General features: G+C 44.7%; 2 protein-coding genes across 3 annotated transcripts; one reads left to right on the top strand and one right to left on the bottom strand.

Annotated features, from left to right (window-relative positions):
• Positions 1 to 4135: 4135 nt before the first annotated feature.
• On the bottom strand, positions 4136 to 17519 carry Ndufaf1 (NADH:ubiquinone oxidoreductase complex assembly factor 1). 2 transcript variants are annotated; one of them, XM_041678678.1, is made up of 5 exons: positions 17373 to 17519; positions 11714 to 12360; positions 6891 to 7076; positions 5693 to 5767; positions 4136 to 4358 (listed from the first exon to the last, which is right to left on the bottom strand). In XM_041678678.1, exons 2-5 carry the CDS (start codon positions 12284 to 12286, stop codon positions 4209 to 4211), a joined length of 984 nt encoding a protein of 327 aa, XP_041534612.1. In that variant the 5' UTR covers positions 12287 to 12360; positions 17373 to 17519; the 3' UTR covers positions 4136 to 4208. The 2 variants fall into 2 exon arrangements, with proteins under 2 accessions (XP_041534612.1, XP_041534611.1); XM_041678677.1 differs by having other exon boundaries at positions 17310 to 17416.
• Positions 9375 to 9650, top strand: LOC121465443 (ragulator complex protein LAMTOR5-like). Its single transcript, XM_041678679.1, has one exon. It carries the CDS (start codon positions 9375 to 9377, stop codon positions 9648 to 9650), a length of 276 nt encoding a protein of 91 aa, XP_041534613.1.
• Positions 17520 to 18379: the final 860 nt, after the last annotated feature.

An 18379-nucleotide genomic window follows, 5' to 3' on the forward strand; every position in this document is an offset into this window, starting at 1 on the left:
GCCTTCACTGTCTGGAAACCTAACGATCCTGTCGATTTGGTTATGGATCACTTTTATCAAGGTAAAAACATGCCTTAGCTTATAGGAGTCTTGTTCAGATCATTTCATGTAATTGCCAACTGTCACTCATATTTTTAAAACAGATGCCTTAGCTCTTTCTACTTGTTAATAAAAGCCACAGGGCAGAGGGCGTGTGTGCCTCAGTTGTACATGTGTACCACACGCTGGACCCTGGATTTGACCCTGGTACCAATCTGAGGAACTGAGATTCTCATCAAAAGCAAAACTGGGAATTGCAGCTATCCAGGCTCCCATCTAAGGACTTAAACCTTCCTAGTTGTAAGGAAGAGAGGAGAGCAGCTAAACACAGCCTTGAGTTCTTTGCTCTGCCATGTGAAGATTCTAAGTTGTGTGTAACGCTTATGATTGTCATAAAATAAAATGTTTTCATTGTGATAGGTTCATTCTTTTTAAATATAAGTTGTCCAGGATTTAGATGGCATCCAAGGCCTGTAAGTACTTATACATCCTCCACACCCACTTCTCTTCCACAACAACAATTTTTTTTCTTTTTTTTCTTTTTCTTTTTTTTTTTTTTTTTTTGGTTTTTCGAGACAGGGTTTCTCTGTGGCTTTGGTGCCTGTCCTGGAACTAGCTCTGTAGACCAGGCTGGCCTCGAACTCCCAGTGATCCGCCTGCCTCTGCCTCCCGAGTGCTGGGATTAAAGGCATGCACCACCACCGCCCAGCAACAATTTTTTTTTTTTTCTTGAAATGGGGTCTCGGGTAGCTCATACTGGCCTCAAGCTCATTTTGTATCTGAGGATGACCTTGAACTCCTGATCCACTGGCCTCTACCTCCCAAGTGCCTGCTGAGTTTATTTATATACCAGAAATCCATAAAGCTGAGCTGAGTGTGGTGCATAAACCTATGATCCAGTACTCAGGAAGTAGGGGCAGAAGGATCAGAGGTTTGCCTGCCTTCACTATGTGAGCCTCTTTCAGAAATAAACCATAGTGCTGGCTGGTGTGACTTGGTGGGGGCTCTTGCCTAGTATGCAAAAGGCCCTGGGTTTGACTTCTAGTGCCAGAAGTGGGGAAAAAAACCCTTAGAGTTGTAGAGAAGGCCCAGTGGTTAAGGTGTGTACTAACAACTCTCGCATAGGACAAGTTTTTAGTAGCCAAGTCATGCAGCTCACAACCAAGAAGAAATAAAAGGTTTAATTTTTTTTTAAGCTATGTGCATGTGTGTGGGTATACATATGAGTGCTCTACCTAAGGGGGGATTCCACACCCTTCATAGCCTTCATGGCCGTCAGCACTCATGTGCATATACCCTCACACATAATTTTAAAAAATTAAATCTTTTTTTTCTTTTTGGTTTTTCGATACAGGGTTTCTCTGTCCTGCCTGTCCTGGAATTCATTCTGTAGACCAGGCTAGTGTACAGAATCCTCAGAGATCCTCCTGCCTCTGTCTCCAAAGTGCTGGGACGAAAGGTATGTGCCCCTATCGCCTGACCTGAAAATTAAATCTTAAAAAAATAATAAACTAACTGGGTGTAGTGGCATCTTATTTTACTTTTTGATTGCTGTGACAAAACACTATGACCAAGGCTCCTAGAAAATGTTCAGTTTGGGGCTCACAGTTCCAGTCATTGGAGTCCATGACGGCCACGGTGGGGAGCATTGAGCAAGGCAGGCAGGCATGGTGGCATGTTCCTGGTGCAGGACTTGAGAGCTTACTTACATCCTTATTCACAATAGGAGGCAGAGAGAGCCTAAGATTTTTTTTTTTTAAATATTTATTTATTTATTATGTATACAATATTCTGTTTGTGTGTATGTCTGCAGGCCAGAAGAGGGCACCAGACCTCATTACAGATGGTTGTGAGCCACCATGTGGTTGCTGGGAATTGAACTCAGGACCTTTGGAAGAGCAGGCAATGCTCTTAACCGCTGAGCCATCTCTCCAGCCCGAGCCTAAGATTTTTGAAACATCTAAGTTCACCCCCAGTGACACACCTCCTCACCAAGGCCACATCTCCCAATCCTTCCCAAACAGTTCCACCAACTGGGGACCAAGTATTCAAATATATGAGTCTCTGGGAGCCACGCCCATTTAAACCACTAATGGTGGCTCATACTTTTAATCACAGCACTTGGGGCAAAGAGGCAGGATTGTTTAAGGCCAGCCTGGTCTATATAGTGTGCTCCAGGCCAGCCAAAGCTATATAGTGAGACCCTGTCTCAAAATAACAAAAACAATGCCCTACAATTTCCAAAGGATTTATCACACCCCATAATACCTCAGACAAGAATCAAACCTTTAGGACATGGGCCTTTGAGAGTCATTTCATATTCAAAATATAGTGAAGATTTATATGTTAAATATAAAACACTGCTGAAAGAAACCAAAGGTTTAAATGAAGATATAGTTTATGTCTGACTCTCTTATAAGAGATTAAAATGAAGATACTCAAAATTGATTTTTGAATAGAAAAATTTGGGGGGGGGGTGAGGAGGTTGAGACAGGGTCTCTGTGAAGCCCTGGCTGTCCTGGAACAAGCTCTGTACACCAGGTTGGCCTCTTAACTCACAGAAATTGGTTTGATCCTGCCTCCCAAGTGCTGGGATTAAAGGTGTGCATCACCACATCCTAGCTTCTAAAATTTAAGAGTTATTACATATAAATATATAAAATGGGCATTAGGAGAGGTGCTAAAAATGCTCTTAAATATCCTATTTGGAATTGTGTCTCCTAGGGCGCTCTGGTTCTCAGCAGTCTGTAATTCCAGTTCCAGGGCATCCAATACCCTCTTCCTGCTGTCATGGGCACTGCACACACGATACATAGACAATACAGGCAGGCAAAACCACAGTTCACATAAAATAAGTCTTTAAGAATTTTTAATTTAAGGGCTGATGAGATGGCTCAGAGGTTAAGAGCACTGGCTGCTCTTCTAGAGATCTTGAGTTCAATTCCCAGCAATCACATGGTGGCTCACAACCATCTGTAATGAGATCTGGTGCTGTTTTCTGGCATCCAAAACATACAGGCAGAATACTGTATACATAAAAAATAGATAAATCTTTTTAAAAAAATTTTTTTTTTCATTTAAGCCAGGTGGTAGTGGTACACACCTTTAATTCCAGCATTCGGAAGGCAGAGGCAGACGGATCTCTTGAGTTTGAGGCCAGCCTGGTCCACAAACTTTCATGAGAGACAGGGTTACACAGACAAACCCTGTCTTGAGAAACAAAATAAAAGTTATTTAATATGCATGGGTGTTTTGACTGCATGTATATCTGTGTACCATGTTTGTGACTGGTGCCTGTGGAGGCCAGAAGAGGACTTCAGTTCCCCTAGAACTCCAGTTACAGATGCTTGTGGGTGCTGGGAACAGAGCCTGGGTACTCTGTTGGAGCAGGAGGTCTTACCTACCGAGCCATCTCTGAGGCTCACGTTTTTAAATGAACAAGACTCTTTAGCACCCACAGTCTATCTCTCCTGTTGGCAAGTTATGTAAGAAGCCCCTGAAAGTAAGTTCATGTCTTTGGAAGCAAGCTCTCTACTGAGCTATCCCATTTTCCAGTGACTTCCATGGCATTTTATTTTCAAATTATTTAGCAGACTCCGTCCCTCAAAGGTCAGTTTGGAAACAGGAGGGCAGAGTGAAATAAGATCAAAACTGCCCCAGAGATGCCTCCTTTGAAAGCTGCCTCCTTATAGGACATGCTCGTGCAGGAACTTTCTGGAAAATGCATTCCTTTCACTGTGCGCCTCCATAGCTAAAACCCAGCCCTGGTTTCATGCTGGGTTCTTCTTACCTGCTCTCCCTTAGCAACAGCATTTAACCGTAAGGAATATGTACAACACGTGCTGCCATTAAACAAATGCTCAGCCAGTGGGGGGTGGGGGGAACTTTCCAAGGTGATGTGGGTTGGTAGGGTCTCAATTCCTGAGTTTGGGACAAACTCAAATTAGTTGGATTTTGTATTCAGGGATTGTTTTCATGCTCAGCGGTTGGCTGAACTTCAGTTCCTGAGTTGGTTATGGGCAGGGTGTGTTTCCTTGGCTCTGGTCTCAAGGCCAGGGTGTTCTTTCCAGCACAGCAGAAAAAGGTTGTGGGGAGGTGGGAGACAGAAAAGCTTTATTTTTGTATTTTGTGACCACTACTCAATTTTACTCAAGTCTGCCCCCAGTTCTCTATTTGAAAAGTCCTGGGCTAATAGCTGGAGAATTCTCATAAGCAAATTCTTCTGTATGGGCGGGATCAGTAAACACACCAATAAAATCTATTTCCAGAAAGAATGGTCCATCCACCTTATCTGCCAGGGTGAATCCTATAGAAGAGATCTAAATGGAAAATAAGAGAAATGGGTTAGAATCTCATGCACTGAGGCAGCCATGTTCTTCCTCGAGGGAACCCTGTAATAGACCACACTATCAGCCCTCAGCATGTTATACTCTTTGTTTGCTATACTAGAGAAGTACAATACAAGACTGCGTTCATTTTTTTCTAGATAGGGTTGCATGTAGCCCAAGCTGGCGCTGAACTCCTGATCCTCCTGCCTTCAGCTCTCAAGGGCTGGGATGTGCAGGATGTCCCAGTACACTTAAGCGACTGCTCCTCCCGACCACACATTTTACTTCCTGTCTTCTCCCCTTTGAGTCATCCACTTAGACAGTCAGTACAGCATAGACTCTTAACAGAGTCTCTTTAAAGTTCTTCTGAGCTCTTATTATACAGCTAAAGTAAAACGAAGCCTGCTGAAAAGACCACGCTAACACCTCCCAGAGGTCCAAGGTAGTGTTGGCTCTAACAGAGGCAGCTAGCTCCTCAGGATGGAGGTCTCAGGCAGCGTCTGTCCCAACAGAGAAGCCTTGATGGAGGAAGGTCATTGGCTAATAAAGGAACTGCCTGGCCCATTTTATTGGTTAGAAGATAGGTGGGAGGAGTAAACAGAACAGAACGCTAGGAGGAAGAGGAAGTGAGCTCAGTCTCGACAGCTCTCCTCTCGGGAGCAGACACCTCAGAGAGACGCCATGCTCCTGGCTCCTGGGCAGATGCACGCTATGAAGCTCCGACCCAGGATGGACATAGGAAAGAATCTTCCCGGTAAGCGCACCTAGGGGCGCAACACAGATGATTAGAAATGGGCTAAATTAATATGTGAGAATTAGCCTAGAAGCGGCTAAATAGAAATGGGCCAAGCAGTGATTAAATGAATACAGTTTGTGTGTTGTTATTTCGGGCATAAGCTAGCCGGGCAGGCGGCCTGGGTGCTGGGAACGTAGCCCCGCCACCCCTAATTACTACAAATGGTGCCCAATGTGGGGCACGAACCCACGACCCTGAGATTAAGAGTCTCATGCTCTACCGACTGAGCTAGCCGGGCAGGCGGCCTGGGTGCTGGGAACGTAGCCCCGCCACCCCTAATTACTACAAATGGTGCCCAATGTGGGGCATGAACCCACGACCCTGAGATTAAGAGTCTCATGCTCTACCGACTGAGCTAGCCGGGCAGGCGGCCGGGGTGCTGGGAACGCAGCCCCGCTGCCCCTAATCACTACAAAGCCTGAATAGGAACTTTAATCTTTCCTCTGCTACCCTTGCCAAAAAGACTGAGTTGGACCGACAGCCACTGTATTTCACTAAAGAAGACATCGTTCTCAGTGGAGAACATTACCTTGTCAAGGACGAGTGGGCCCTGGACATCTCGTATCCTTCCTTGATTTGAGAAGAAGAATTTGGAGAAAGGAATCTGAGAAAAGAGACAAATTACTTCAGAGCTGAAGCATGGCTATTTGAGGAATAGTCCTCCCCAGTCTGCTAAACACACAAGAAACAGCACAAGACTATTTCAGTAAGTAGGTAAATTCCTAAGTTTAAAAAGACAGGTATAGGAAATGGTTGACTCTTTAGATTAAAACTAAGTTTCCTGAGGGTTTTGTTTTTGTAGTGATATAGATTGAGCTTGGGGTCTTAGGAAGCATTTTACTACTTTACCTTAGACCAAAGACACATACACACACGATAGCCAGCCAACAGTCCAGCCAGCATAGCATGCCTGTGAACCCCAGCTGCTTAGAAGAGGGAAGGAAAAGATGACAGATGCCAGCCCTACTTGAGTTCCTGCCCTCACTGCTTTTGATGATGAACAGTGGCATGGAAATGTGAGTGAAATAAACCCTTTCCTCCCAATATTGCTTTGGGTCATGGTGTTTCATCACAACAATGGTAACCAAACTAAGACACATACATACATAAATTTATTTTTCTATCTATCTATCTATCTATCTATCTATCTATCTATCTATCTATCTATCTATCTATTTTAGTTAGGGGGTCTTTATGTAGTCCTAGCTGTCCTGGAACTCACTACATAGGCCAGGCTGGCCTCAAAATCATAAACGTCACCTGCCTCTGCCTCCAAGTGCTGGGATTAAAGGCGTGCGCCACCACCACCCAGGCTGGCTCATTTTTATTAATGATAAAACAAAACAAAACAAAACAAAAAAAACCCATTTGTCCTTTAAATCTCTCCCCAGGTCCTCTTACTTCTACTCATTCTGCCTCTATTTTATATAAGAATGATTAGTATGAAAAAAAAAAGAATGATTAGTATGGGCTGAAGATATGACTCAGTGGTTAAGAGCACCAGCTGCTCTTCCAGAGGACCCCATGTTCAATTCTCAGCACCCACATGGCACTTCAAACTTGTAACTCCAGTTTCAGAGGATCAGAAACCCTCACACAAATGTACAAGCAGACAAAACACTAATGCTAAAATAAATAAAAAATTTTAAAAAATGATTAGCATGACACAATGTAGGCATATTTTCAATAGACCCCCATTTTCCTAACAGTGAAGAATTGAAATTTACCTTGACTTCCTGCCAGTAGGGCCCCCCACGGGTGAACATGAAGTAACTGTACATTTGACTTTTTCTCTGGATAAAGTCTGTGCCTTGCTTGATATTCACCATCCAAGGCCGGCCATCCCCACGGACTCGGAGATACAAAGTATTGAACCGGGACCAATCGTAAGACAGCCTCCTCTCGAAAGAACCCTGAAGTACAGAAAGTTAAATTCCTTTAGCAAGAGCCGTCACCAAGTCAGCAGCATTGTTTATTATTGGGGTGCATATATGGACGCCAGCGGACAACATCTGCTAGTCTTTCCTTTCTCCATGTGAGTTCCAGAGATTGAACTTGGGTCTTCAGGCTCAGCAGCAGCTGAGCCATCTTGCCAACACCATAGGGCATTCCATGTATATTCTCTACCACAAGGAGTCAAATAAACCAATATTTGAGTACCAAATACAGACATATGAAAAAAATACTGACATGTTTCTAAGGCAATGTTCAAGGCATGATTAAACCAGGACAATGCTTCCAGGTGACAGACAGTCATTTGTACTTGCTGAATGGAAATTAATGTACTTTTCCTCCCTGGTTTTAAGGAACAATGGTTTCTAAGTGGCCCATTTTATAACAACTGTCTTACCCCACGCAAAATCAAGCTCAAGTTTTAAAAATCAAGAGGCTGGGAGATGGCTCAGTGCTTGCTGCAAAAGTGTAAGGACCTGAGTTCAGATCTCCAGCACCCACATATAAAACTAAGTGTGGCCGCATCCACCAGCACTCACTGGGAGAGGCCGACCCGAGGGCTCACTGGCCAGACAGTCTAGACAAAAGAAAAACCAGTGAGCTCCAGGTTCAGGGGAGACCCGAGGGCTCACTGGCCAGACAGTCTAGACAAAAAAAAACAAAAAAACAGTGAGCTCCAGGTTCAGGGGAGACCCAAGGGCTCGCTGGCCAGACAGTCTACACAAAAAGGCGGATCTCTGTGAGTTCAAGACCAGCCTGGTCTACAGAGCTAGTTCCAGGACAGGCTCCAAAGCCACAGAGAAACCCTGTCTCGAAAAACCAAAAAAAAAAAAAAAAAAAAAAAAAAACCCAGTGAGCTCCAGGTTCAGGGGAGACCTTGTCTCAAAAAAACAAGGCAGACAGTGCTACAGGAAGACACTCTAACTCCTCCACATTCTCTCTCTCTCTCTCTCTCTCTCTCTCTCTCTCTCCACACACACACACAATAATAATAGCTAGCATCCATTCAAGCGATTTACATGCATAATTTTCTTTAATCCTCCTCACAGCCCTACGATATAGATATATTATCAGGATGTCTTACTCATTCACAGACAACTGAGTACTCAGGGAATCACTACAAGCACCACTTAGCCCCAAATCTGTGTTTACCTGCCTCATTGTCACTCTCTTCAAAAGTGGGACTTTAGGTCTAGGTGTGGTGGCACCTGCCTGTAATCCTACGCTACGGCTGCTGAGGCAAGAGATTCCTGAGACTGAGGCCACCAGGGCAGCTCCAGAGTAAGACTCTGTCTCTACACAGGGCAGAAAAGGAATTAAGTGTGCATTTCTATATGCATTTGATTACTTTACAGCACTCTCAAGGACAACTGGGTGTCAAGGCGTGGATGCTCAGACAGGAACTAATTCTCACTCGCTCTGACTAGCTGTAACTGAGTGAATCACCACCCAAAGCCTCAGCGCCTCACAGTAACACTGGGATGATCTCATTTCCCAGGATTGTTTTAAGGGCTAAGTAGAAATGTACACACAGTGCTTAGCACCAGCACTGGACAACACTAATAAACATCAGTGAGCCCAGTGCTTAGGGTGCCGAGGTAGGCAACATGATGTGAGTTTAAGGCTTAGCCTGAGCTACATAGGGGAATTCTATCTTAAAAACAAACAAAAACGTCATCTACTAGTTTCATTATTTCATAGGGTGGGGAGGGTGTTTGGCCATAGAATTATTTTCTACTCTGACTGACCAAAACTACATGCAGTTTTGGGGGGATGGAAGAAACAAATTTGTCACTGGTTACATCTAAAAGAACACATCGCTTTCTTTTCCCACTATTTTACAGAGAGTCTAATACTATTCCTGCATTTGCTCTTCTTTCTAATGCATAGCATCCAAACATCCATAGCCTATGGCTCAAGTTAAAGCACAGGCCTGTCCAGGCAGCCCTGAAACAAGCCAGTATATATCCACAGTAGTCAGAGGCTGACAGGGACTGAAACCTAAAACGTAAAAGAAACTGTGTGTTTAAATACTGTGTTCTCAGCAAGCACATTCAATTTCAGGACTTGGGAGGCAGAGGCAGGTGGACCTCTGTTTGAGACCAGCTTGATCTACAAAGTGAGTTCCAGAACAGCCAGAGCTGTTGCATAGAGAGACCCTGTCTCAAAAAAACCAAAAATTTGACGTGACCGAGGCTTTCGGTGAAGCAGCAAGCGTTTTGCTGTGGGGTCTAGGACCGGGGCGGATAGCGGGCGGGATGGAGGCGACTTTGGAACAGCATTTGGAGGACACAATGAAGAATCCATCCATTGTTGGAGTCCTGTGCTCAGACTCACAAGGACTTAATCTGGGCTGTTGTGGTACCCTGTCAGATGAGCATGCCGGAGTGATATCTGTTCTAGCTCAGCAAGCATCTAAGCTAACCTCTGACCCCACTGATATTCCTGTGGTCTGTTTAGAATCAGATAATGGGAACATTATGATCCAGAAGCACGATGGCATCACAGTGGCAGTGCACAAAATGGCCTCGTGACATCTCATGTTCTCCAGCCACCCGACACAGGGGTTCAGTCCTACCTGTGTTAACTTGTAAAAACTAGTAAAGTTCCAGAAGTTAGGCCATTCACCGAATGTCCGATGTGGACTTTTCTTATTTATGACAACCCGTTTCCAAGATATCAGTTAGAAAGGATCGTAGTTTTGTTTGGGCTTTTGTCATCTGTGCTCTTTGGGGACAGTTACTGCAGTCCAGTAGTGCAGCCCAACATTGAAAGAACTGGTCTCAAACGAGTGGTCCTCCTGCTTCCAAGTCCTGCATCCTAGGAATAGGCATTTGTCACCAAGGTCCAGGTCCCTTTGTATATAGAACTTTGCTGTGGTCAATAAATTGGTTCAGAGGAAAAAAAAAAACCCCAAAATTTATAAAAAAACAAAAACAAACAAACATTGCTCTGTTTGCTGTTGTTTTGTAACATGGAGTACTGACTGGGTAGAGGGCCTGGCACAGGCTGGCAAGCACTCTGCTAGCCCTGCTTTGACTTGGCAGTTCTGAGACAGGGCCTCCTATAGCCCACAACTCACTGCATAACTCCAATACTTCTGGCTCCTCCCAAATGCAGTAATTACAAGAACGCACTCCTACACTCAAGGTTTCTCTTTTCTTTTGTTTTTTTGAAACAGGGTTTCTCTGTAGCCCTTGTCCTAGAACTCACTTTGTAAGCCAGGCTGGCCTCGAACTCACAGAGATCCACCTGTCTCTGCCTCCCGAGTTCTGGAATTAAAGGCATGCACCACCACTGCCCAGCTTTACACCCAAGATTTTTATTTTGAGATATGGTCTCACTCATTTTCCTTGGCTGGCCCTGAACTTACTCTGCTTAGGAGGTAGAACTGGGAGATCACTTAAGCCCAGGAATTCAAGACTAATTTGGGCAATACAACTACAAAAAATTTTTTGTTATTATTGTTGTTGTTTGTTTTTGATTTTGGAAATAGGGTTTCTCTGTGTAGCTTTGGAGCCTGTCCTGCCTCTGCCGCACCCCCCCCCCCCCGTGCTAGGATTAAAGGTGTGTGCCTCCACCGCCCAGCATACTATAGAAATTCTAAAACTGCACTATATATTTACTGGGGTTGGATTAATAAGTAAGCAGATGGTGAGAGGATGAAGATTTCTCACTGCTAGGGAAGTCACAAATAAGAGATGAAAGGCTAGAATGGAGCACATGGTGCTAGAGTCAGGGACACTAGTATGTGTCTGCATTTAGCATAACGCAGACACAGTGAAATAACAACAGTTACATATTAAACATTTACATGTGGTCGTTTGTGATGTGTAGGGGCATGATGCCACATGCAGCTTCTTCTTCTTCTTCTTTTTTTTTTTTTTTGGTTTTTCGAGACAGGGTTTCTCTGTGGCTTTGGAGCCTGTCCTGGAACTAGCTCTGTAGACCAGGCTGGTCTCGAACTCACAGAGATCCGCCTACCTCTGCCTCCCAAGTGCTGGGATTAAAGGCGTGCGCCACCATCGCCCGGCAACACATGCAGCTTCTTATATGTGTGCTGGAGATCCAAACTCAGGTCCTCAAGCTTGCATGGCAGGCACTACACTGACTGAGCCATCTCCCCGGCCCCCAGCATAGTAATGTCAAATATTAAGACCTGTACCAGACACAGTGGCACACCCCCTTAATCCTATGATTTAGGTCTAGGCAGGAGCAGCAGGAGCTCAAGGTCATCCTCAGGTACACAATTAGTTCAAGGCCAGCCTGAACTGCAGGAGACCCTGTCTCAAAACCAAAAACAAAGGCCACAAGAAGCCCCTGCTTCATCCAAACTGTAGATGTAAATCTCCCCAGACACCTTTCAAAGTCTATTTTCTCAGGATTCCTCAGATACACAGCAATCTTCTCAGACTCAAAACCGTGCCCAGAAACAAGGACTGCCCCGTTTTACACTCAGGCCAAGTAGTTATTTATCCCTATATAGAGGCAAGATGCAGAATATAACAAAACATATGTGTTCATTTACAGAAAAGCAAGCTGTTATAGTTCATGCTACAACCAAACACTAGAAAACTGACTTCCAGGTCTCGCCTACCCTTCGAACCCTGGATAGCATGGCACAGTAGCCACTCTGGCTACTGTCTCCATCCTGAGGGGCTTCAGAGCTCAGAGTTCCAAAGAGCAGAGCACTCTGGTTGTTCTTGGCCATCTTCAAGAATATCTCACTCCTGCCTCCGATTGTCTTATCAGAAGTCACCATCCACTTCTCCAAATCTTCTTTCTCACGAAACTGCCAGACAACCTGGGCTTGCTCCATTAGGACCTCTCGTAGTGGGCGGCCTTCAGGGCCTATCCAGTGAGCCGCAATTTCATTCTTCAGGCGCCTGAGGTGCTCCACTGCTTCCTCTCTGATCGCTTTATCAAAACTGTGCTCGGATGCCTTGTCAGGGGAAGTGATATCCACAGCAACGTCTTTGTGGTGGTCCTCTTGTAAAACCTCTTCAGACTTCTGCTGGGAGACTCTGTCAGCAGAAGCCACCGGTTTCTGAAGATGACTGGAAGAATAGTCTACGGAGAGAATACCCATAAATGGATGCAAGGCAGCCCTTGGCTTCAGGAAGTTTCTATGAATATAAGTACCAGCCAGTAATTTGTGAATGGAAGCCATTGTAAGGCAAAAATCAAAATGTAAAAATTTTCGTGGGCTGAGAAAATGAGCTTCAGCGACTGGCCCAATTCCACCTGTAACAAAAGACACACTGGTCACCAGCAGAGCTACAAATGAATGGATCAGAAGCTCAAACTCAACAGAGACCATGTATTGTGTAATTCATAGGCTCCCCTCCCCCAGTTCATTCAGCAGTAGCTTTTAGAAGCAGAATACTATCCTATGCATTGCAAAAAAAAAAAAAAAGTGTCACTATACTTCAGTATGGAGACACATGCCTGTAACCTTAGCACTTGGGAGAAAAAGGCAGGATGATCAGGAGTTTAAAGTCTATCTCAGGGGCTAGAGAGATGGCTCAGTGGTTAAGAGCATTGCCCGCTCTTCCAAAGGTCCTGAGTTCAATTCCCAGCAACCACATGGTGGCTCACAACCATCTGTAATGAGGTCTGATGCCCTCTTCTGGCCTGCAGACATACACACAGACAGAATATTGTATACATAACAAATAAATATTTTAAAAAAATAAAATAAAATAAAGTCGATCTCAGCTGCATGGTGAGTTCAGGGACAGTTGGCTACATGAGACCCCATCGCTAAACAAATGACAACCAACATGACCAAAAGCAAAGCCCGGCTTCACAGAACTGATGATCAATCCCAAATAACTCAAGCGTGTGCCACAGCTGCCTCAAGAGGTCGTGCCAACTTTAAGGCAGCTTTTTCTTGGGGGTTTAATTTATTATTTTTTTTTCTTCTGGAGTTTTAAAGAAGCAATAGGTCCTAAAAAGTAAATGCTCAAGTAATTCAGTCTAGAGCCTGGGCCAAACGATTTGGACCTGAGTGCTACATCTGTAAAAAGAGGGCCTGCGGTGAGCACTGCAGAATCAGAGAGCTGGAGCGGAACCGGGTGCTGCTTACCCACAGGCTGTGAACACTGGAGCATTTAGGCTTCACACTCTAAACCAATGAAGCGGTTTGCCCTCTCCGAAACCAGGTGATCTTCTGAGTCCTCTTTTTCCTCAGGAATTAAGCCCTACCTATCTGAGAGTTTCTTCTGAGGATGAGATGGAACGACAGCCACAAAGAGGTTCTCTGACTCAGTACACTTCATGAGATTCCTAAGATCTTCGTGTCTAACAGACTTGAGGCCAAGGCCTGCCCTTGTGTTATTATCTGAGCACCTCAAAAGTATACGTAAGCAGGGTGGTGAAGGGCTGTAATCAAGCATTGGGCAGGTAGAAGCAATAGGATCAGGAAGTCATCTTTGGCTACATAACAAGTTCAAGCCAGGCAATATAATACCGTTTTGAAGAACCAAAAAACCAAGAAAGAAAAAGAAAGATGGTAGACCTAAATAATACCACATTTAAACTTCATTGTTAATACTTAGAGATTTTCTGACATTTATCATCTCATTTAATCCACATAAGACTCACGTGAGACAAGAGCTGGTAAGATGACTCGGGACAAAGATGCTTGTTGGGTAAGACAGGCAACTTGAGTTAATTCCCAGAACCGACGTAAAAGTGGAAGGAGAGAACTAGCGCCACAAAACTGTTCTCTGTCCTCCACACCACGTCACAGCACACGTGCCCAGAAACATCCATTATGCATACATGCATAACATAAATAATACTTATTTATGTATTGGATTTTTTTTTTGCGACAAGGTTTCTCTATGTAGCCTTGGCTGTCCTGGAACTCACTCTGTAGTCTAGGCTAGTCTCGAACTCAAAAATTCACCTGCCTCTGCCTCCTGAGTGCTGGGATTAAAGGCATTTCCACCACCACTGGCTCATAATATTTTTTGTTGTTGATATTTTTTAAAAATATTTATTTACTTATTATGTATACAATGTTCTGTCTGTGTGTATGCCTGCAGGCCAGAAGAGGGCATCAGACCTCATTACAGATGGTTGTGAGCCACCATGTGGTTGCTGGGAATTGAACTCAGGTCCTTTGGAAGAGCAGGCAATGCTCTTCCAAAAAGCCATCTCTCCAGCCCCCCGTTGTTGATATTTTTTTGTTTTGTTTTTTGAGACAGGATTTCTCTGTAGCTTTGGAGCCTGTCCTGAAACTCGCTCTGTAGACCAGGCTGGCCTAGAATTCACAGAGATCCACCGGTCTCTGCCCCCCATGTGCTGGGATTAAAGGTGTGTACCACCACTGCCCAGATCACAAATAATTTTTAAGAGTCCTGTAAAGCAAACCAGTGAGATATCTCCTCTCTGCAGGAAACACACCAAGAGATCTGCCTAAAGTCACAACATTGTCCACTATTCAAACTGGAACTGAAACCCTGGCCTCGAGTCCTTTCGCTAGATACGGCTGCTTGCTTTAAGACAGTGGCAATTACTCCCACGGTTCTAATGAAGTAACAACTTTGCTCGTAACCCCAACATTTACTGAGTAAACCAGAAAGGCAGAACAGCCCTTCTTCCCTCCCTTTCCAGCCAGTCCTGGGAGGAAATAAAACATACAAAGATAGCTTGTCTTTCTCCTGTCCCAATCCCAGAGATCAGTCCAATATATATAAAAGCAAAGATCTAAGACCTGAGACTGGGGAGAATCCTTGCCAAGTATGTGCAATTCATGGACTTCATCTCCAGCACCACAAAACAACACTAAACAAAAGTCTCCAGCACCAGTCAATTCATGGCAACAAACAAGAAATTTTAATGGGGGGTCCTATGTGTTTCTCCATTTTATTATTTTCATTTGCGTCTTCATATTCTTTACTGTATTTCTAAATTTCCGTGCCTCTACTCTGGAGAAAGGTATTTTTGTCGAGGCTAGCCCCTGATGGGGGGGATGGGGCTGAAGAGATTGTTCAGCAGATAAGAGCACTGGCTGCTCTTCCAGAGGATCCAGGTTCAATTCCCAGCACCCACATGGCAGCTCTCACCTGTCTGTAACTCCAGTTCCAGGGTTTCTGACACCCTCATACATGTAGGCAAACCCCAATAAACACTAAAAAAAAAAAAAAGATTAAGAGGATTGGGTGTTGGGCTGGAGAGACGGCTCAGAGGTTAAAAGCACTGGCTGCTCTTCCAGAGGTCCTGAGTTCAATTCCCAGCAACCACATGGTGGCTTACAGCCATCCGTAGTGAGATCTGGTGCCCTCTTCTGGCCTACAACCATACATGCAAGCAGAACACTGTATATGCAATAAATAAATAAATAAATCTTTTTTTTTTTTTTTTTAAAAAAAGAGGGATTGAGTGGCTGTTAAGATGACTTACCAGGAAAAGTGCTGGCCCTGCACACCTGACAACCTAAGTTGGATCCTGGAATCCACAGAAAGGTGGAAGGAGAGAACTTATTCCATAAAATTACCCAAAACCCCCACACAGTAATAATAATAATCATAATAAATTTTAAGTCCTCAACAATCTCACCCACCTGTTAGTGACTGACTCTGAAACAAATGGTACCCACAGCCAAGCATCGCAGAATGTGCCCATAACCTGGCATTTGGAAAGCCTGGGCAGGAGCATCATAAGGTGAAGGTTAGCATGAGCTACATGAGTTTCAGGACAGCTTGGGCTACATAAGAGGCTGTAGGTCAGCCTGAACTGGAGTGGAACCTTTTCCCGACATGATCAAAAGGACCACCCAGGTCACTTCAACTACAACAGAGACCTAGTCATGTTTCCAGCATGGCCTCCTTCCTCACTCTATACATCAGGCGGGTCCTCTCTCTCAGATTACCGCACCCTTCACATCGCCACAGCTTCTAGAAAGGCACAGAGCACAAGTCTGGTTATTTCTTCTTTTCTTTTCTTTATTCATGTATGTATGTATAGGAGTGCTGTCTTCATGCACACCAGAAGAAAGAATCTGATCCCATTACAGATGGCTGTGAGCCACTATTTGGTTGCTGGGAATTGAACTCAGGACCTCTGGAAAAGCAGTGCTCTTAACTGCTGAGCCATCTCTCCAGCCCCCTCCTTCTTTAAAGAGATAGCACAGCGATGGAGTATATGCTGAGCACACACAAAGCCCTGGATTTAATCCCCAACACCAAATAATTAATAGATTATAGGCAGGTTCCTTCGGAGGCTCCACCTTCTGCACAATGTGTACTGGGCACCGCTCGATCAGGTCTCATTTGCCATCACTCCAATTTCATCTTTCGTCACATCTCATAGGATTACAGGAGTTTGTTACTGTGCCCAGCCAAAGACATTCTGTATTTCTTTTTCTTTTTTTGGTAAGAGTCTCAAGTGACCCGTGCTGGTCTCGAAATCCTGATCCTTCTATCTCTATCTCCCGGGTGAAGCCTTGTTAACGCAAGGAGAACACCTTTTAGATATCAAAGTCCTGGTCAGATTTGGGTGCAGCCTATAAAACCCAGCACTTTGGAAGTAGAGACACGAGGACCAAGAGTTTAAGGTCATCTTCTGATACACAGAAGCTTCAAGGCCAGGCTGGACATTATGTGGCACCTTTTCAAAAAAAAATAATAACAATTTTAAGGCAAAATTTTTGAGAGGGAAAAGGGCTTAAGGTAGTAAACAGGTAAAAATGGTGCGATTTTGAGTAACAATTATTTAATCCTGTTTTCCAAACAATCAGATGTCTTATTACTTTTCTAATTATACTACAAATTAGTGTTTTGTTTAATAATTTCTTGTAATAAACAGAGTCAAACCCAGTAATCGGACAACAGCGGTCCGAAGCTAACGGTAACCACACTGCTCAGAGTAGTATCACTTTACTACTACCTATAGCAACGACTGGAAATCTAGGGCTTACAGTGTGTCAGAAGCTATTCCGCGGGTGTTTTTATTGCCTTTCCACAATAATCTTGAGACGGATACTACTAGTATTATTCCAATTACAGAGACAAAAGGAGAGCCCACGATTAAATTACTCGAGGTCAGACACTGGAGACAACACTATGCAGACCTCGCGTTCCGAGCTGGCGCGGAGCTGACCCCGCCCCCCTCCCCCCCCCCCCCCCAGCCTCCGGAAACCGGGTGCCGCGGTGGGAGGAAGCCCCTCGCTCCTCACCCCTCACTTGCCAGGCTTCTCTAGGCTTCCCAGACCCTGACGTTCCCAGAGGTGAGAAGAGTCAGCTCACCTTCTCAGACCCCGCACGGGCTTCCGCTCAGTCCGTCTATTTTGCCCACCGGGTTCTCCATGCTTCCGGTGGAGGTCCATCTACTTTTCCGGTCCCGCTTCAAGCTAGGTGTTTTAGACTAGGGTTTCAGATGGCCCCAGGGAGGATCCTAAAGGTTGACGATCTGGGGCTTTTAGCTCACAAAATCTTCCGGTGTGTTCGGTTTCTGAATTTTCCTGTCATTCGCTCTCCTTCTTGTATCCCGCCCTCATATGCAAGCACCGTCTTTCAAATAGGATATAGGCATTACGCCTCGTCACTTCTCGATGCCTGGGCCCCTCGTGCTTCCTCTTCCCTGCAGTCCCTTGAGAATTGTTCACTGTGTGAATTCAGAAAGCCTCTTCTACTTCAACTGCCTTTGGAAACCCACGGAACTAGACAGCAATCAGCTCCCGGAGTTTCTCAATCGTGCCCCATGTAGTTCACTGTTGCATGCCTTGTGTACACTTCTGTAAAAGTGTTATTCAACTTGGGGGTCACAACCTGTGTCCCAAGCCAGCACCGGCCACCCGTCCTCAATAAGGCAATTAAAATGAAAAGGAAGCCGGCATTGGTGGCTTACACCTTTAATTCCAGCACTCTGGAGGCAGAGGAGACAGATCTCTGAATTCGTGGCCATTCAGGTCTAAATAGTGAGTTACAGGCCAGCCTGGGTTTCATAGAGAGACCCTTGTCTCAAAAACAAACAAACACACACAAAAAAAAACTAAAGTGGAAAATGAGATTTATTCAGTATAGCCACACTGAGGAAAGGAACAGAGGTGCAGCAAACCTCCCAAGTCAGTCCTCAGGGTCCCGAAATGGAATCAAAGTTTGAATAAAGGATGAAAGAAATACCTATCTAAGCAGCCCAATCTAGGTGTGGTCCTGCTCAGCACTGACTCATCATTATTGGGCTCCAGTCTCATCCAGTAAGGTGGTCTGACAAGGAGCTGGGTAATAGCCTCAGGTCATGAGGAATTGAGCCA

The sequence above is a fragment of the Microtus oregoni genome, unplaced genomic scaffold, assembly GCF_018167655.1.
Source record: "Microtus oregoni isolate MIOR12 unplaced genomic scaffold, Mior012 000031F_ref0000149, whole genome shotgun sequence".
Taxonomy (NCBI): domain Eukaryota; kingdom Metazoa; phylum Chordata; class Mammalia; order Rodentia; family Cricetidae; genus Microtus; species Microtus oregoni.